The following is a 20657-nucleotide window of genomic DNA, read 5'->3' as shown; positions in this document are numbered from 1 at the left end:
TTGAAACCTAGAACCTAGAGTCTCTGTTTTGTCTGAGTTCAAAAGTAAAACATTTTCATCCATCCACTTCCTTATGTCTGAAACACAGGCTTCACCATGTTTCATCAAAATGTACAGCTGTGTGTCGTCCGCATGGCAGTGAAATTTGACATTGACTTTCCGAATGACATCACCAAGAACCTTGAGGAACACTGAAACCATCCACAGAGATGGTCTAAACCAGGCAACAACTTGTCTGAATAGACCAATTAGGGTTCCCAATCTCTCCAAAAGAATGTGGTGATCAATGGTGTCAAAAGCAGCACTAAGGTCTAGGAGCACAAAGACAGATGCAGAGCCTTGGTCTGATGCCATTTAAAAGGTAATTTACCACCTTCACGAGTGCATCCTCAGTGCTACGATGGGGTTTAAAACCAGACGTAAGTTTTTCATATACTCTATTTGTCTCCAGGAAGGCAGTTATTTGTCTCCAGGAAGGCTGCTCAACAGCTTTTTCTAAAAGTTTTGAGAGGAATAGGAGATTCGATATAGGCCGACAGTTTTTTACATTTTCCGGGCCAAGGTTTGGCTTTTTCAAGAGGACTTTATTACTGCCACTTTTAGTGAGTTTAGTACACATCCGGAGGATAGGGAGGCATTTATTATGTTCAACATAAGAGGGCCAAGCACAGGAAGTAGCTATTTCAGTAGTTTAGTTGAAATGAGGTCCAGTACGCAGATTGAAGGTCTAGAGGCCATGACTATTTTCACGAATGTGTCAAGAGATACAGGATTAAAAAACTTGAGTGTCTCCATTGATCCTAGGTCCTGGCCTGGTTCTGTGGTTCCTAGGTCCTGGCCTGGTTCTGTGATGATTCAGGACAACTGAGATTTTGTGAAATACACAGATTCAAAGAGGAGTCCGTAATTTGCTTTCTGATGATCATGATTTTTAGTTTCTTAATCTCCTCAATTAGGTTGTAAAAATAGGATGCTTGAGCATCAATGAGGGCTCTTCAATATTGCACGGTACTGTCTTGCCAAGTTACTCGGAAGACTTCCAGTTGGGTGGAGCGCCAGTTCCGTTCCAATTTTCTGGAAGCTTGCTTGGGTATTTTCTGTATACCAGGGAGCTAATTTCTTGTGACAAATGCTTTTGGTTTTTAGGGGTGCGACTGCATCTAGGGTATTACTCAAGGTTCAATTTAGATCCTCAGTTATGTGGTTAACCAATTTTTGTACTCAGACGTCCTTGGGTAGGTGGAGGTAATCTGGAAGGGTATCGAGGAATCTTTGCGATGTCCGAGAATTTATAGCATGGCTTTTGATGATCCTTGGTTGGAGTCTGAGCAGATTATTTGTTCTGATTGCAAACGTAATAAAGTGGTGGTCCAATAGTCCAGGATTATGAGGAAAAGCATTTAGGTCCACAATATTTATTCTACGTATGACTGTGGTAATGAGTAGGTCCAGAGAGATGTTGGACAGAAGTCGATGATGACTCCAAAATCCTTTGAGTGGGTCCGTGGACTTTTCCATGTTGTTGGGGATGAATCAAAATTAGTTGGGTAACATAGATAAGATGTTTTATTTTCATAATATGCTTGTGAGATACATGTCATTTAGAATGTATATTGTTGTCCTATAGTGGTGGCCGTTTGCAATCTGTTCTCTGTCAGGGTTCAGTTACTTGGGCCACATAGAGGGGAGAGGTCAAGCTTGTCGTTATGTGTAAACGTATATTTTAAACCATGTGAAGGGATGATTGAGGGGGAACCAATTATCTCTTGGCTCCACAATGTCTGTGTGCCAGTCACTCCCTACTTTTCCCATCGGGGAGAGGAGGATGGCAGTGTCTGGAACCATTCTATGTTCCCTCTCTGGTTGCCCTTATCTTGACCTAGAGGCTCACTCTCCTCTCCGTGAGCTTGTCCAGAATGGGTTGTATTTGGGATGGGAGTGTCTAAAATGACAATTGATATATACCATTGGGTGAGGTAATGTCGAGATAAGGTTTAGGAGACCAAACTGAACGATAATTTATAGCCAATGCTGTCTGGCTATGGGATACTCCTCTCTGAAGTAAAGTCTTTCTTTGTGTAAGTTCCTAAGACCTGTGGTTTGTCATGTCGACTAGGGGGGTGGATCTTTGCTATAAAATATCTGTTGCCATTATGTTGACCACTCTCAACTTTTCATTAGAGATACTGAAATGTTGAATGTCAAAATGCTATTGCAAAAGCTTAATTATTATTAAAGGTGAAGATTAAGCATAACTCTGACTGGTGTGTGATTTGCTCTCTCATCAGTTGGTAATTAAGGAAATTTCCACGACAATGTGAATATTGAAATCCCCAAAAATGCAAATATGATCTGCCATGACTACAAGGTTCTATAGGAATTCAGGGAACTCAGTGAGGAACGCTGTATACGGCCCAGGAGGCCTGTAAACAGTAGCTATAAAAAGTGAATGAGTAGACTGCATAGAATTCATGACTAGAAGCTCAAAAGACTAAAACGCAGCTGTTTGCTCTTGTAAATGTTAGCAACACCTCCGCGGGATGCGCGTGAGATATGGTCACTAGCGTAACCAGGAGAAGCCTCATTTAACACAGTAAATTCATCAGGCTTGAGCCATGTTTCAGTCAGGCCAATCACATCAAGATTGTGATCAGTGATTAGTTAATTGAGTATGACTGCCTTGGAAGTCGTTTTATTTATTTTATTTCACCTTTATTTAATCAGGTAGGCCAGTTGAGAACAAGTTCTCATTTACAACTGCGACCTGGCCAAGATAAAGCAAAACCACACAGAGTTACACATGGGATAAACAAACGTACAGTCAATAACACAATAGAAAAATCTGTATACAGTGTGTGCAAATGAAGTAAGGCATTAAATAGGGCAATATAGTCGAAGTAATTACAATTTATCAATATACACTTGAGTGATAGATGATGATGTGCAAGTAGAAATACTGATGTGTAAAAGAGCAGAAAAACAAAAACAAATATGGGGATGAGGTAAGTAGTTGGTTGGATGGGCTGTGTACAGCTGCAGCGAACGGTAAGCTGCTCTGACAGCTGATACTTAAAGTTAGTGAGGGAGATATAAGTCTCCAACTTCAGTGATTTTTGCAATTCGTTCCAGTCATTGGCAGCAGAGAACTGGAAGGAAAAGCAGCCAAAGGAGGTGTTGGCTTTGGGGATGACCAGTGAAATATACAGTGCCTTGCGAAAGTATTCGGCCCCCTTGAACTTTGCGACCTTTTGCCACATTTCAGGCTTCAAACATAAAGATATAAAACTGTATTTTTTTGTGAAGAATCAACAACAAGTGGGACACAATCATGAAGTGGAACGACATTTATTGGATATTTCAAACTTTTTTAACAAATCAAAAACTGAAAAATTGGGCGTGCAAAATTATTCAGCCCCCTTAAGTTAATACTTTGTAGCGCCACCTTTTGCTGCGATTACAGCTGTAAGTCGCTTGGGGTATGTCTCTATCAGTTTTGCACATCGAGAGACTGACATTTTTTCCCATTCCTCCTTGCAAAACAGCTCGAGCTCAGTGAGGTTGGATGGAGAGGATTTGTGAACAGCAGTTTTCAGTTCTTTCCACAGATTCTCGATTGGATTCAGGTCTGGACTTGGCCATTCTAACACCTGGATATGTTTATTTTTGAACTATTCCATTGTAGATTTTGCTTTTTGTTTTGGATCATTGTCTTGTTGGAAGACAAATCTTCGTCCCAGTCTCAGGTCTTTTGCAGACTCCATCAGGTTTTCTTCCAGAATGGTCCTGTATTTGGCTCCATCCATCTTCCCATCAATTTTAACCATCTTCCCTGTCCCTGCTGAAGAAAAGCAGGCCCAAACCATGATGCTGCCAACACCATGTTTGACAGTGGGGATGGTGTGTGTTCAGGGTGATGAGCTGTGTTGCTTTTACGCCAAACATAACGTTTTGCATTGTTGCCAAAAAGTTCAATTTTGGTTTCATCTGACCAGAGCACCTTCTTCCACATGTTTGGTGTGTCTCCCAGGTGGCTTGTGGCAAACTTTAAACAACACTTTTTATGGATATCTTTAAGAAATGGCTTTCTTCTTGCCACTCTTCCATAAAGGCCAGATTTGTGCAATATAAGACTGATTGTTGTCCTATGGACAGAGTCTCCCACCTCAGCTGTAGATCTCTGCAGTTCATCCAGAGTGATCATGGGCCTCTTGGCTGCATCTCTGATCAGTCTTCTCCTTGTATGAGCTGAAAGTTTAGAGGGACGGCCAGGTCTTGGTAGATTTGCAGTGGTCTGATACTCCTTCCATTTCAATATTATCGCTTGCACAGTGCTCCTTGGGATGTTTAAAGCTTGGGAAATCTTTTTGTATCCAAATACAGCTTTAAACTTCTTCACAGCAGTATCTCGGACCTGCCTGGTGTGTTCCTTGTTCTTCATGATGCTCTCTGCGCTTTTAACGGACCTCTGAGACTATCACAGTGCAGGTGCATTTATACGGAGACTTGATTACACACAGGTGGATTGTATTTATCATCATTAGTCATTTAGGTCAACATTGGATCATTCAGAGATCCTCACTGAACTTCTGGAGAGAGTTTGCTGCACTGAAAGTAAAGGGGCTGAATAATTTTGCACGCCCAATTTTTCAGTTTTTGATTTGTTAAAAAAGTTTGAAATATCCAATAAATGTCGTTCTACTTCATGATTGTGTCCCACTTGTTGTTGATTCTTCACAAAAAAATACAGTTTTATATCTTCATGTTTGAAGCCTGAAATGTGGCAAAAGGTCGCAAAGTTCAAGGGGGCCGAATACTTTCGCAAGGCACTGTACCTGCTGGAGTGTGTACTACGGGTTGGTGTTGCTATGGTGACCAGTGAGCTGAGATAAGGCAGAGTTTTACCTAGCAAAGATGACCTGGAGCCAGTGGAACCAAGGACCAGCCAACGAGAGTGTACAGGTCGCAGTGATGGGTAGTATATGGGACTATGGTGATGGCACTGTGATAGACTGCATCCAATTTGCTGAGTAGAGTGTTGGAGGCTATTTTGTAAATAACATCCCCGAAGTCAAGGATGGGTAGGATAGTCAGTTTTACGAGGGTTTGTTTGGCAGCATGAGTGAAGGAGGCTTTGTTGCGAAATAGGAAGCTGATTCTAGATGTAATTTTGGATTGGAGATGCTTAATGTGAGTCTGGAAGGAGAGTTTACAGTCTAGCCAGACACCTAGGTATTTATAGTTGTCCACATATTCTAAGTTAAAAGCGTCCAGAGAAGTGATGCTAAGGCGGGCGGGTGCGGGCAGTGATCGATTGAAGAGCATGCCTTTCGTTTTACTAGCATTTAAGAGCAGTTGGAGGCCACGGACGGAGTGTTGTATGGTGTTGAATCTCATTTGGAGGTTTGTTAACAGTGTCCAAAGAAGGGCCAGATGTATACAGAATGGTGTCGTCTGCGTAGAGGTGGATCAAAGAGCGACAAGAGCGACATCATTTATATATACAGAGAAAAGAGTCGGCCCGAGATTTGAACCCTGTGGCACCCCCATAGACTGCCAGAGGTCCGGACAACAGGCCCTCCGATTTGGCACACTGAACTCTATCAGAGAACTAGTTAGTGAACCAGGCGAGTCAGTCATTAGAGAAACCAAGGTTGTTGAGTCTGCCTATAAGAATACGGTGATTGACAGAGTCGAAAGCCTTGGCCAGGTCGATGAAGATGGCTGCACAGTACTGTCTTATCGATGAGGGTTATGATATCATTTAGGACCTTGAGCGTGGCTGAGGTGCACCCATGACCAGCTCGGAAACCAGATTGCATAGCTGAGAAGGTACGGTGGGATTTGAAATGGTCGGTGATGTATTTGTTCACTTGGCTTTCGAATACTTTAGAAAGGCAGGGCAGGATGGATATAGGTCTGTAACCTGGGTCCAGAGTGTATCCCCCTTTAAAGAGGGGGATGACCGCGGCCGCTTTCCAATCATTAGGAATCTCAGACGATATGAAAGAAAGGCTGAACAGACTAGTAATACGGGTTTCAACAATGGTGGGGGAACATTTTAGGAAAGAGAGGGTCCAGATTGTCTAGCCCAGCTGATTTGTAGGGTTCCAGATTTTGCAGCTTTTTCAGGACATCAGCTATCTGGATTTGGGTGAAGGAGAAATTGGGGAGGCTTGGGCAAGTTGCTGTGGGGGGTGAAGAGCTGTTGACCGGGGTAGGGGTAGCCAGGTGGAAAGCATGGCCAGCCATAGAAAAATGCTTATTGAAGTTCTTGATTATCGTAGATTTATCGGTGGTGACAGTGTTTCCTAGCCTCAATGAAATGGGCAGCTGGGAGGAGGTGCTCTTATTCCCCGTGGACTTTACTTTGTCCCAGAACTTTTTGGAGTTTGTGCTACAGGATGCAAATTTCTGTTTGAAAAAACTAGCCATTGCTTTTCTAACTGCCTGTGTATATTGGTTCCTAACTTCCCTGAAAAGTTGCATATTGCGGGGGCTATTCGATGCTAATGCAGTACGCCACAGGATGTTTTTGTGCTGGTCAAGGGCAGTCAGGTCTGGAGTGAACCAAAGGCTATATCTGTTTTTGGTTCTACATTTTTTGAACATGGCATGATTATTTAAGATGGTGAGGAAAGCACTTTAAAAGAATAACCAGGCATCCTCTACTGACGGAATGAGGTCAATATCTTTCCAGGAAACCCGGGCCAGGTCAATTAGAAAGGCCTGCTCGCTGAAGTATTTTAGGGAGCGTTTGACTGTGATGAGGGGTGGTCGTTTGACCGCGGACCCATTACGGACGCAGGAAATGAGGCAGTGATCGTGAGATCCTGGTTGAAGACAGCAGAGGTGTATTTAGAGGACATGTTAGTCAGGATAATATCTATGAAGGTTCCCGAGCTTACGGATTTGGGGTTGTACCTGGTAGGTTCAATGATCATTTGTGTGAGATTGAGGGCATCTAGCTTAGATTGTAGGACGGTCCGGGGTGTTAAGCATATCCCAGTTTAGGACACCTAACAGGACAAACTCTGAAGATAAATGGGGGGCAATTAATTCACATATGGTGTCCAGGGCGCAGCTGGGGGGGGGGGGGGGGGGGTGGGGGGGGGGGGTCTGTAACAAGCGGTAACAGTGAGAGACTTAATTCTGGAAAGGTGGATTTTTAGAAGTAGAAGCTTGAACTGTTTGGGCACTAGACCTGGATAACATAACAGAACTCTGCAGGCTGTGTCTGCAGTAGATTAAAACTCCACCCCCTTTGGCAGTTCTGTCTTGGCGGGAAAATGTTATAGTTGGGGATGGAATTTTCAGAATTTTTGGTGGCCTTCAGCGAGGATTCAGACATGGCTAAGACATCAGAGTTGGCGGAGTGTGCTAAAGCAGTGAAAGAAAGAAAAACGTAGGGAGGAGGCTTCTGATTTGCATGAAACCAAGGCTTTTACGGTTACAGAGGTCTACAAATGATAGTGCCTGGGGAATAGGAGTGGAACTGGGTGCTACAGGGCCTGGGTTAACCTCTACATCACCAGAGGAACAGAGGAGGAGTAGAATACGGGTATGGCTAAAAGCTATAAGAACTGGTTGTCTAGTGCATTGGGGACAGAGAATAAAAGGAGCAGATTTCTGGGTGTGGTAGAATAGATTCAAGGCATAATGTACAGAGTACAGTGGAGGTAAACCTATGCGTTGCATGATGATGAGAGAGGTTTCGTTTCTGGAGGCATCAATTAACATAGGTGAAGTCTCTGCATGTGTGTGGGGTGGGACGAAAGAGCTATCTAAGGAATTTTGAGCGGGACTGAGGGCTCTACAGTGAAATAAAGAAATAAAAACTAGCCAAGACAGCAGTAGACAAGGCATATTGACATTGACAGCAGTAGACAAGGCATATTGACATTGGCAGCAGTAGACAAGGCATAAAGCAATCACAGGTGTTGATCAGGAGAAGACAACGGGTGAAGAAATGGCAGAGCGTGTCAGTTAGATACATACAGGACCTGAGTTCGAGGCTGGGGCCTAAAGGTAAACAAAAGGAGGTACCGTGTTATTGAAACAGTCCAGGGGGAATCCGCTGTGTAGCCGAGTGATCGTAGGGTCAAAAGAGTAGCAATGGGTGAGTCAGGGTGCTGTATGGTATTCACTAATACGCTGGGCAAGCAGGGAACACAGACTTCAGAAAAAGCTAACGTGCCGGAGCTAGTAGATGGTTCTGCGGCAATATCGTAACAGAATAGCCTTTTGAGACCACATCGGGCAATCACATTGGGCAATCACATCGGCAGTCCAGTCGTGATGGATCGGAGTGGCAGGAATCCGGTGATATGGTAGAGAGAAGCAGTCTGATATGCTCTGGGTTGATAACGCGCTGTGCAGACAGGCAGGTGTTGTCCGAGCTAAGGCTGGCTGATTCCGGGGGAAAAAGGCGAGGACAGCTAGCCGTGGCTATCAAAGACTAGTAGCTAGTTAGCTGGCTAGCTCCTGATGGAAGTTCAAATCAAATTTATTTGTCACATACACATGGTTAGCAGATGTTAATGCGAGTGTAACGAAATGCTTGTGCTTCTAGTTCCGACAATGCAGTAATAACCAACGAGTAATCTAACTAACAATTCCAAAACTACTACCTTATACACACAAGTGTAAAGGGATAAAGAATATGTACATAAAGATACATGAATGAGTGATGGTACAGAGCGGCATAGGCAAGATGCAGTAGATGGTATCGAGTACAGTATATACATATGAGATGAATAATGTAGGGTATGTAAACATATTAAGTAGCATTGTTTAAAGTGGCTAGTGATATATTTTACATCAATTCCCATTATTAAAGTGGCTGGAGTTGAGTCAGTGTGTTGGCAGCAGCCACTCAATGTTAGTGGTGGCTGTTTAACAGTCTGATGGCCTTGAGATAGAAGCTGTTTTTCAGTCTCTCGGTCCCAGCTTTGATGCACCTGTACTGACCTCGCCTTCTGGATGATAGCGGGGTGAACAGACAGTGGCTCGGGTGGTTGTTGCCCTTGATGAACTTTATGGCCTTCCTGTGACATTGGGTGGTGTAGATGTCCTGGAGGGCAGGTAGTTTGCCCCGGTGATGTGTTGTGCAGACCTCACTACCCTCTGGAGAGCCTTACGGTTGTGGGAGGAGCAGTTGCCGTACCAGGCAGTGATACAGCCCGACAGGATGCTCTCGATTGTGCATCTGTAGAAGTTTGTGAGTGCTTTTGGTGACAAGCCGAATTTCTTCAGCCTCCTGAGGTTGAAGAGGCGCTGCTGCGCCTTCTTCACAACGCTGTCTGTGTGGGTGGACCAATTCAGTTTGTCTGTGATGTGTACGCCGAGGAACTTAACTTACTACCCTCTCCACTACTGTCCCATCAATGTGGATAGGGGGGTGTTCCCTCTGCTGTTTCCTGAAGTCCACAATCATCTCCTTAGTTTTGTTGACGTTGAGTGTGAGGTTATTTTCCTGACACCACACTCCGAGGGCCCTCACCTCCTCCCTGTAGGCCGTCTCGTCGTTGTTGGTAATCAAGCCTACCACTGTAGCAAATTGGAGTGGGTCTAGGGTGTCAGGTAGGGTGGAGGTGATATGGTCCTCGACTAGTCTCTCAAAGCACTTCATGATGACGGAAGTGAGTGCTACGGGGGTAGTCGTTTAGCTCAGTTACCGTAGCTATCTTGGGAACAATGGTGGCCCTCTTGAAGCATGTGGGAACAGCAGACTGGGAAAAGGATTGATTGAATATGTCCGTAAACACACCAGCCAGCTGGTCTGCGCATGCTCTGAGGGCGCGGCTGGGGATGCCGTCTGGGCCTGCAGCCTTGCGAGGGTTAACACGTTTAAATGTTTTACTCACCTCGGCTGCAGTCCGCATGTTTTGGTTGCGGGCCTGTCAGTGGCACTGTATTGTCCTCAAAGCGGGCAAAAAAGGTATTTAGTCTGCCTGGGAGCAAGACATCCTGGTCTGTGACTGGGCTGGTTTTCTTTTTGTAATCCGTGATTGACTGTAGACCCTGCCACATACCTCGTGTCTGAGCCGTTGAATTGCGATTCTACTTTGTCTCTATACTGACGCTTAGCTTGTTTGATTGCCTTGCGGAGGGAATAGCTACACTGTTTGTATTCTGTCATGTTTCCAGTCACCTTGCCCTGATTAAGCGCTTTCAGTTTCACGCGAATGCTGCCATCAATCCACAGTTTCTGGTTTGGGAATGTTTTAATCGTTGCTATGGGAACGACATCTTCAACGCATGTTCTAATGAACTTGCTCACCGAATCAGCGTATTCGTCAATGTTGTTGTTTGACGCAATACAAAACATATCCCAGTCCACTTGATGGAAGCAGTCTTGGAGCTTGGAATCAGATTGTTCGGACCAGCGTTGAACTCGGGAGCTTCTTGTTTTAGCTTCTGGAAGTTAGAATAGCAATGATCCAAGGTTTTACCAGCCCTGGTTGCGCAATCGATATGTTGATACAATTTATGGAGTCTTGTTTTCAGTTATAAGGAATAAAAATAGCAGATCCGTACCACATTGGGTGAGGCGGGTTTCAGGAAAGTATATTTAGTTCATAGATAGAAAGTGAGATTAAGAAGTATACAAAAAAAGGCCAGCTATTTACAGGGGATAAGACAAAGACAGATATACAGGTCCTACTGCACCGCCATCTTGGATTCCATGAGATGTGAAATATCACAATCTCATTCAATAATGACAGGAATGGAAGTGGTCTTTATTCCAGTGAGATTGCTGAAGCGAACACCGCCACGTTTCACCTGGCTAACAGCCTGCTACCTGGCCTGCACCCCTATCTCTGTAATAGCATATTTAATAAGCCATATACTATTTAAGTTTCACTAATTCAAATGAATTAAACTTAATCATTATGACACACCCCTCACTACTGTCATTGGTTACACTAATTGCACAGTGTGTCTACATAACCTGGTTCAAGTATAAATGACATTACCCTGAGGAAGGCACAGTGATGCTGAAACGTTGGTAAATACACATTAAATTGCTGGGAGATTATACATGGTGTGCAACTTTATTTTGATAGTTTATAATTATCAGTCTGAAACAGTACAATGGCAAAGGGGCATAAAGATGGAGGAATTCAGATACGTCTTCATTTGAGCGCTATCCATATTTTTTAAACTACGGCACGCGACATGGTTCAATGTGCCGATAAATCAACACAATATACTTTTTAATTTGTTTTAATTGCCGGCGTTTGCAGTATGTACATGGGGGCCGACATCTTTATGCACTTTGTAGAAATTACATTTCAATTTACTCAACTGGTTATCTGGGTAGTTGGTCCTTATGCAGCTGGAAATTTTCGGACAAAATATCCACAGGGAATATTACTAAAACAACTTTTTTAAATGCTAGTACTGCTAGTACTGCTGTTAAGATTTCTATCACCTGTGCAAAACCATGGGCACGTTCAGTACGAACATGTTTGAGAACATTGTAGATAGAAATTCCACAAATAGGGGAGATGTGATTCCTTATTCTACATAGCCAGTTTATATTCTGAATGTTCCAAAATGTCCTGCTGAAGCGCCCCATACAACAACAAAAAAAGCTCAGTTAGTATGCATGCATCATGCATGTATTAAAAAAAACATGTATATTTTGTCACATCCACCAGGTGCAGTGAAATGTGTTGTTTTACATCGTCAGCCATAGTAGTACTGTGCCCCTGGAGCAAATTAGGGTTAAGTGCCTTGCTCTTGGGCACATACGTTGTGTGCCTCAGATGAACAAACAATCCGTGAGAGCCACGCAAATCGGTTTAATAGCCTAATACTTTACTGTGGCTATTTTGTCTCAAATTTTGGTGCAAGGACAAACTCACTAGACACTCGGGAGAGTAAGTTCCAATAAAGTTTATTCAACATTCTGACTTGTAACAAGGGATCTATTACCGGTGTGATCATATAGCCTACCTCAACTTTTGAAATACATTTTTTTTTAAATGTCCCAAACAACAATACATTGGCAGGTAAATTCAAGCAAAGCCAGTATGTGGTGATAATGTATTGGGCCAGCTTACTGCACAAACCTCATTGCTAAAGTACTGTTTAATTGGTTAATGTTGCATAGGCTTACCTTTTTAAGTCATGTTAATACAAAATTAGAGCGGTAGATCTCGGCATATATTTTGACTCCTAAAAGGTTGGTGACCACAGGGTTAGATGCTACGCTCTTGTCTAAAGCTTCCCATTTGAAACAATTAGCGCATATTATAAAATGTTGGCTGTTTGCCCGCACATTTTTTTTCTTGAGTCAGGTCAAAGTTCAGTAGCCGAAGTCAACACTCCCTTCATCTGTGATTGGGCAACAGTAGGAGTGTGAACATGAAGTGTTTGCCATTCAAGGAGAGACTTAGCTTTCATGCTATTTCTTTCACCTGAGAAATACTGCACCAAACTTCTTAGATGTATAATTGTGTGACTTAAGACCCTCTGCAAAAAAATCGACTTGATTTTGAACTTCTTTAAATTTGAGTATTTTGAAGAAGTGTTACGACTATGTTTTTGCTACGGTTGTTCAAGTGAAGGTCTTTAGGGAGTATGCGAGCAGACTTTCAGTTCGACTATCCGAGTTCTAGGAGCAAACCTATGTGTACAGTATGTATGATTTGGTTCATTTGTCTTCCCCTTGTCGTTATTTTTCCTATCCCTCCCTTCACAGCGAGGCCCTGCAAGCGGAGGCTCTAGCCAGGATGGAGGCTGCTAACCCAGCCAAGTTTGGGCCTGAGAAGTACTGTCTGAAAGGAGGTCCCCTGCGACCAGCACCACCCAAAGAGATGACAGGGAAAGACCACGCTCAGGTGCTAGCTGCACAGGACTAAGGTTGGAAGGAATCATGGACTGAACTGTTATTTAGTAGTATATCATGTTTCACTGGAAATATTGTGGATGTTTCTGTACATTAAAAACCAGACAGGATTTAGTTTCATTGTCAGCTGTTGTAAACAATGATGATTTGGAGATCGGTGAACTAGAATCTGCTCCTTAGATTCGTGAGGTTGAAAGTATATAATCTTTGCAACACACTATCACATCGTGTCGATGGAGTGGGTGAATGAAAAGGCCACATCCTATTGTTCACATAGGTCATGTCTTTAATTAGTGTTGTGTGACGGAACCTTCTACGATAACAAAAGGCAAACTGGCAACATTATCAAAGCTACTCGACAAGTCATTCACATTTGCCACAAATACATTATTCATGTATGAAAATGTTTGGTTTAGATGCAACACAGCTGAGAGTTAGTGGTGCATGATCGATTACAGCGAACACAATACTGCTTTAGTTCAAAATGACAAGTACTATTGTATACTTTGCAAGGAAAGCGAACCAGTACTTGGATACATCAAAGTACTTATTCAACAGGTGACACAGGAGTTTGCCAACAGTATAAATTATACTTGGTAGCGTGGAATAGGTTTAGTGTTAATCTATTGTCATAGGTAAATTATCTTTAAGAGATTAATCAAGATAGTCTTTTATCCTAAAGTTGCCACAACCTTATGGATACAGAGCAGGCTGATATAGGTGCCAAGCAGAGCACTCTGTGTGCCTCAGACCTAAACAGCTCAACTGTTGGTGTTCTGAGTTAATGGTAAGTGATGCCAAGAAAGACTTTGCTGAATCAGTTGCATAAATACACTAAATACAGACTGAAGTTACAAGACTAGACAGCTATTGAATAAGGATGACAAAGGCCAATATTCTGAACCAGGCTTGGCATAAGAGAAAGTAAATGGGATGTTTTTTTTTACCCTGTAAAGAGCTTTAGATTTGTTCAGAGCAGGACAGATTCTGACCCTCAGTGCACTAAGAGAGAACAGTAGGAGAAACAGCATGAGAGACTAGGACAATATCAGCTTTGAAAGCCTACTTTGGACCACTGCTGAAGTGCCTCCTAGTGATGTACACACACTGAAAGCTAATGCATCTATCCTGCAACAGACACAAACCAGCTTACAGAAACTGAAGGAGGCAAAGTAGGATTTCAAAAACAGTTTGTTGGTTTCGCTCATGTTTTGTTCAACATTTTCTTCTAGTGGTCACGACCCCCAGGGATGACAGAAGACCGAGATAAAAGATTATGTGCGAACGGCAATGAGTTTCCACTCCCCTACAAACATGTATGTGAAGATCTGACAGACAAATGTAGCGGTTACAGGTTAGACATGCTTAGTATTCAGGGCTGCATTTGTGTGCAGACAACACGTTTTCATGGCACTCACAGCTGCCATTTTAAACTATTCAGAGTAAACCAAGGTTGGGCCGATGTGATTAAATACAATATAAGGACAAAAATGGCATAGTCTGGAATTATCTGGTCATTAACGTGCAAATCAATTATATCAGCTATCGCAGTATTTGGAGTAGCATATCGTAGGTCTCATATCGCCCAACCCTTGAGTGAATGTTTTCAAAACCATGTGATCTTGAATGCAACCCTGATTCTACATGAGATATCTATTGTGTAGCAGGACTACAGATCGATGTCTGGCCTCAAATAACCTCCCTTATGACCCCTTGAATCCTCTCTCCAGTGGCCGAATACAGACATCTGTCTGTAAGTGATGATACTCTGCCCTTGTGCTTCTTACCATACAAATATAATAAAAACCAACCTGGGCTCCTAAAAGACACCTTTATAGAGTGAGAGTGTTATTAGTAAGTACGAGAGTGAGAAAATCAAAACACAACCTAAATGCATCTCGTGGTCGGCATCCTTCTAGTGGCTTGGCTGTCAAAACCTGAGAAAGCCTCAAGTCTGTAGATGCTTCCTCTCCTTGACCTGCACTTGGTAGGGCAATCAGGATCGGCAAAGAAGAAATGCTATTATTATTAGCAGTTTATTCACATCAGTGCAGATGAAGGAAAGGAGTATAGGCTATTGGAGTATAGACTGAGATGCACCCTCTGGACCCTGGCTCTGGAGGGCTACTCACCAAGGGTGGCGCTGGGTGATTCCGTCACCTAACACAACCTAGTATCAACGAGATCATTGGTCATTTAAAGGGAACTACCGTCGTCTCAGGAGTAGCCTTCTAGCCCTGGGTGGGCAGCCCTGTTGTAAGCGTCAGGTAATGGTATGGGGGTATGAGAGAAAGAGACAGGGAGGAGGTGTCTGTCAGTGTGTCTTGCTCTTCTGTTCCTGTAGCGTGCGCTGCAGCTCTCTCAGGTTCTCCGACAGCAGTTCTACCTCGTCTAGCCTCCCGTTGAGCTTGGCATCAAATATGTACGCCCGTATATTATCGATCTGCTGCAGCAGCAAATCCTCCTCAATCACGTCAACATCCGGCATCGCCTCCTCATCCTCCCCCTCGAAGGGATTGGTCGAGGCTCCCGGCGGGGTACACCCAGAAGCCTCTTTAAAAGGGTTACCTTCATTGTTTTCCTCCTTCACTTCGAAAGGGTTGCCAGTGGCGCCCTCGGCCTGCCCCTGCTCTTCCTCCCCACCCTCTTCCTGCTCAAACGGGTTGTACTCCTTCTTCCCGTTAGCCACCTCCTTGTGCTCCTTTTGGATCTCCTCGAAGAACGGATTGGAAGGATCCTCCACAGGGGTGGAGTCTTCCTCCTCAAAGGGGTTGAGGGAGGAGCTGTTCTGTCCCTCGCCACCAGGAGGTGTCACATCTCCCCCCAGCCTCCTCAGCCGGGGGGGTGACTCCTCATCCTGGTCGGTCAGGGCAGGGAAGGCCCTCATGGACAGGGGGCTGCTCTCTGCTTTAGGTGTCACCTCTTCCTCCCCCTCTTCCTCCCCATGGAGGCTCCCTGTATCGGTTAGGTTCAGTGAGCCCTGCCAGGTGTATGTGGCCTGGGATCCTGGGGCTTGGCTCTGGGCCCTGTGCTCCCTCTCCCCCCTCTCTCTGTCCTCCAGGCGTTGCAGCTCGTCCTGCTGTAGACTCTCCTCCTGCGCCAGCCTCTGGGACAGAGCGATGGCCAAGCTGGTCTGTTGCTGGTCGTACTCATCCTGGGAAACACATAGTTCAACAAATAACACCCTATTCCTACACAGAGCCCTACTTGATGTGGTGCATTGTAAATCACAGTATATACAACAATGAATGCCTTGATCAATACTAGTTGTGGTACATGTCTAATATAATGTAGGTTTCCACACCTGCAGCTGCCTGAGGTTCTCCTCCAGCATGGCCACTTCGTCATGCCTCTGGGCGGCCTTGGCCTGCCGCAAGAATGACTGGATGTTGTCTATCTGCTGCAGCAGGGGGTCCTCCAGCTCCCCGCACGTGTGGAGGGTATCAGAAGAGGGCAGCCATCCCCCAGCTTTGGTCATGCGGGGGGCCCTGGGGGCCTGGGGAGCCTCCCCATTGGTGCTGGCAGCTGGGCGGTTCTTCTCAGAGTCCTGCCTCCTTTTCTGGGCCACCTGGGCAATCTGGCAGTAAAATAGGTAGGTAAGCTTTTAGAGACAGCTTCATTATAAAACACTAATTGTGTTGCTTTTTGCTTGTCTGTTATCATAGATATATTAGATCCTTATTGGAATATCATTGTTGGGTCATTAGATTAAACAATAAGCAGCCTACTCACCAGTCTCTCCTGCGTGAGCCTCTTCTCCTGCTCCTGCTTCCTCTTCTCCTTTAGGTCCTCATACTTGTCCTTAGTGGGTAGAGACATCAGACCCAGCAACTTCTCCTGCAGGAGGGAGGGAGAAGTATAGAGATGGGGGGGGGGGGGGGGGTTGCTTGAATATAGTATGTAACTTTACTGGTGGCAGTCTCAGTTATCAATGACACGTTTAGTATGCTATTCAGCTCATCCATAGCTGCTCTGTGTGTACAGTAGTGTACCCTCTGTGTCTCACCTGGACAAACAGTGTGGCTGTGTATCTGACCATCCTCTGCAGCTGGAGAGTCTTTTGATGGGGTTGTGGCTCCTCCTTCATTCCCAGTGTTAAGATCTTCTTACTGACATGAATATATATAGAGAATGTTATAATATGGTCGTTTAGCAGACACTTTTATCCAAAGTGACTTGAAGTTAGTTAACACATGTTCTGTAAACGGTATGTACCTCAGTGCGTCGATCAGTTCGTAGTATTTCTGGACTTCCATTCTCAGTCCACCAGCCGTGTCCAGGTTATAGGTGGTCTCTCCAGCACTGTGAAAATGGAAGTTTGACAATGAGGATAAAACAACCGAACCAGAGCCACATATAGCTCTGGTCAAATGTAGTACGCAATATCGGGAATGAGGTGTCATTTAAGACACAGGCTATATCTTACTTGAGAGACTCAGCCATTCTGATATACTCTGGAGCCCTCTCATCCACCTTGTCCATGCACAGTCTCAGCCTCTGGGAGGAAGACAGGAGATGGATGGTGAATGACAGGAAGTACACTACATGGTGAACAAGAGGAAGCACACAGAGCTCTGTGTTACCTCATAGAGCTTGACAATGTCAGGCACGTGGTCTTTCTCCTCCAGTTTCTGCTGTCTCTTCATCAGGGTGTCCATGCAGTGGAGGCAGCAGCGGATCCTCTCGTCATCCTTCTCTTCCAGCATTGAGGTGACACTGCTCAGGCTGCTGATGCTGCCCCTCCTGGAGCCCATCCCGCTGACATTGCCCCCGCCCCCTGTTGGAGGGGACTGGGACTGGCTGCCCGTAACACTACGGGCCTCCCGAGTCCCACTGGTCAGCTTGTCTGGAGAGAAGAGAACAAACAGGGTGAGGATTCACTGAGCAACACTGAGATATGTTGCAATAATATGTAACACTGTAGTATGCATTTAAACACATGCACACGTTATATATGTCCATAATGTGGTGTGTTTATGTGTGTGTGAGTGTGAGTGTGTAATTCTACTCACAAGCCAAAGGCAGGGGCACAAACTCCATGCACTTCCTACACATGATGGAGCCACAGAGGCGGCAGTGGTGTCGCCTGTTGCGAAGGTTGAACTTGTTCCCGCAGTCGGGACAGAACGGAACATCAGTGTCGCTCACCCACGCCACAACAGACTTTTCAATCGCTAGAGAGGAAGAGAAGAGGCTTTTCTGGATTCACACAATGAAAATGACATTCAAATCCACACTGTACTCAATAAGAAGAAATGCGGATCTGATATAATGTGATGGTGAATACCAAAACACACTGCAATATGAACCCCACTTAACTCACCTCTAATTTTGCCTGCATCTATGTTCATCCTGTCAAAAGATGTCAGCTGAAACAGAACACAGGATACATGGTGAGTCATGTTCTGACAGTATCTTGGCCAGGTCGCAGTTGCAAATGAGAACTTGTTCTCAACTAGCCTACCTGGTTAAATAAAGGTGAAATAAAATAAATAAAATAAAATAAGGGCAGTGTAACTGCTACTGTATGTGTCAAAGCCACATTGACAAACAACTTGTGATTGTCTGCTGTAGTTTGTGCAAGAGTCCTCACTTTCTCCAGCCTGATAATGAGCTTGTTGACCTCGATGACATAGTGGTCAATCCGGGCAGCTCTGTGCTTCTTAAAAAAGTCCATATGATTTCTTGTGGCTCCTATGGGGTATAGGAGGGACACCATCAGACTGGATGGAAGGGTGTTCCATTACAATGTAGCACCACATTTTCAATTCAGTCAAGATGACTCACTAGCATTCAATGACCAGACCAATACATCTCTTATGTAGTGTAGATTTAGTCACTTTATACAATGCACTCTAAACAATGCCATTTTAATAATGTTTACATGTCTTACATTACTCATCACATGTATATACTGTATATTATACCATCTATTGCAACTTGCCTATGCCGCTCAGTCATCGCTCATCCATATACTTACATGTACATATTCTCATTCATCCCTTTAGATATGTGTGTATTAGGTAGTGGTTAGGTAATTGTTAAGAGTACTTGTTAGATATTACTGCACTGTCGGAACTAGAAGCACAAGCATTTCACTACACTTGCATTAACATATGCTAACCATGTATGTGAGAAATAAAATTTGATTTGGGAAGCCCTCTACCACACCATCTCTTTCCTCTACTCCCAGTAACCCCCCCTGCATACTTCTCCCAGTCTCACCCAACTCCTGAGGCTCCCACATGTAAGGGTCCACTCCGCCGTAGTAGAAGGACTCATAACTGCCCGTCTCTGGCTTGTCTTCACCATCCCTCTTCAGCAGCTTGTCTTTGGCTTTCTTAGCCTTCTGGACCAGACCTGTAGCCAAAAGGAGAGAGTTGTGATTACTTCAAGCAAGGATGCATGCCTTCTAAAAGTATTATCAGAGACCCTTTTGATTTAGAATTTCCTTTGCTCCTCCATGATGTGCATATTTAGTCTGGTAGAGCTCACTCTTGAGTTGTCCCCTGACATGTCGATCGTCCCCAGAGTGCTCCTCCTCGTAGTGTTCCTGGAGCTGGTAGAACGACTGCAGGTCCTTCAGGCACAGCGGGCACAGGAAGCCCTCCTTCACCTCCCCTGTGCCCTCGAATGGGGGTGGGTAGCTGGAGGCCATTTTGGTGGGGGTGGGTGCAGGATGGTAACAGAGACACCCAGGGTGTGTGTCTGTCTCATGCCACGCCCAACTGGGTGTGATTCCCACCCCTCATCTGCTCCATTATGACAGGAGAAAGCCTGAGAGGCAGAAACTGATCGTTTGAAGCAGTAGAGGGGTTAAGGGTACTGACAACAACATACATACATGTAAGAAGTTCAGACGTTAATGGAAGTCATGGTTTAGTGGCTTACTGAATGACGAACTCTAAAAACTTCCAGCATGAAAGACTTGTCAGATGACATTGAAGTCACTGATTAACGTTACCTACTGAACGCTAACTGCTCACTTAAATCCTATGCATGGCGTTACTTAAAAGAACCGCGTTTGAAAGAATAAACAGACTAGCTAGCTAACTAACTTACAATAGCTAACAACGGCTGCAGTCGGCTGTGTTTAGAACTCTCCATAAGCCAGTGATGGCTGTGATGTAGCTAATGTATGTTTACGGTAGTCATCTGTCTCACCTTGTATCTGATTGAGGGACATATTGGCACTAGGTAGGGACATCATTTGATTAGAACCAGCCAGTCATAGATAGCTAACTAGTTAGAACTATTCACACTAGCTAGCAATTAGCTGGCTAAAGTTAGCAAAAGGCTAACAACCTAGCTAACTAACAGTTAGCTACTGTAGATAATGACGTTTCGCCAGTAGTGAGTATACCGTTTGCTATGACAAAAAACTATCCAAAGACGCATTTGTGTACTTACATATCACAATGTAAACCTGTTAACGGTGCAGTTTATGAATGAAATGTTGACAGCTCGCTACAACACTCTTCGCGGTTGAAAGGTTAGCCGCCCTAGCCTAGTCATGTGACTAGCATACAGCCAAGACCAGAAGGAAGAACGCACAAAATGCATATGGATGGGAAAGCCAGGAGGCACATATTTGACTTTCTGTCCTTTTTCACAACAGGAAAACATACATTTATCAGAGGAAACAAGTGTTATTGGACACACTGAACATCACAGTGGTGATGTCCACCCCTTCCTTTATACCTCAGTGGTCCTCCCTAGAGAAGGGTTGCGGTTCAAACTCACCTACCCTCCCATTATGGGGAATCACCGTCGCCATCTTGGCGGGCGGTCCAATGATTAG

At 44.4% G+C, this 20657-nt stretch overlaps 1 protein-coding gene and 1 long non-coding RNA gene across 4 annotated transcripts in view; one reads left to right on the top strand and one right to left on the bottom strand.

Annotated features, from left to right (window-relative positions):
- The window catches only part of LOC118966032, a 26821-nt gene extending 13860 nt beyond the window's left edge, over positions 1–12961 (top strand). The window contains exon 3 of the long non-coding RNA XR_005053231.1: positions 12710–12961. This is a non-coding gene — a long non-coding RNA (uncharacterized LOC118966032). The remainder of the gene's footprint in view (positions 1–12709) is intronic.
- On the bottom strand, positions 11887–20657 carry LOC110531969 (rabenosyn-5). 3 transcript variants are annotated; one of them, XM_036987868.1, is made up of 13 exons: positions 20600–20657; positions 19352–19633; positions 19082–19216; positions 18450–18550; positions 18180–18225; positions 17869–18030; positions 17440–17702; positions 17283–17353; positions 17072–17158; positions 16863–16965; positions 16589–16693; positions 16161–16433; positions 11887–16010 (listed from the first exon to the last, which is right to left on the bottom strand). In XM_036987868.1, exons 2-13 carry the CDS (start codon positions 19512–19514, stop codon positions 15171–15173), a joined length of 2349 nt encoding a protein of 782 aa, XP_036843763.1. In that variant the 5' UTR covers positions 19515–19633; positions 20600–20657; the 3' UTR covers positions 11887–15170. The 3 variants fall into 3 exon arrangements, with proteins under 3 accessions (XP_036843763.1, XP_021471192.2, XP_036843762.1); XM_021615517.2 differs by lacking the exon at positions 20600–20657 and adding an exon at positions 20267–20571; XM_036987867.1 differs by lacking the exon at positions 20600–20657 and adding an exon at positions 20267–20557 and having other exon boundaries at positions 19352–19647.

This window comes from Oncorhynchus mykiss, chromosome 9, assembly GCF_013265735.2.
Source record: "Oncorhynchus mykiss isolate Arlee chromosome 9, USDA_OmykA_1.1, whole genome shotgun sequence".
Classification (NCBI taxonomy): Eukaryota; Metazoa; Chordata; class Actinopteri; order Salmoniformes; family Salmonidae; genus Oncorhynchus; species Oncorhynchus mykiss.
Note: the sequence above shows the minus strand (reverse complement) of the source record. Positions and strands in the feature narration are given on the sequence as shown.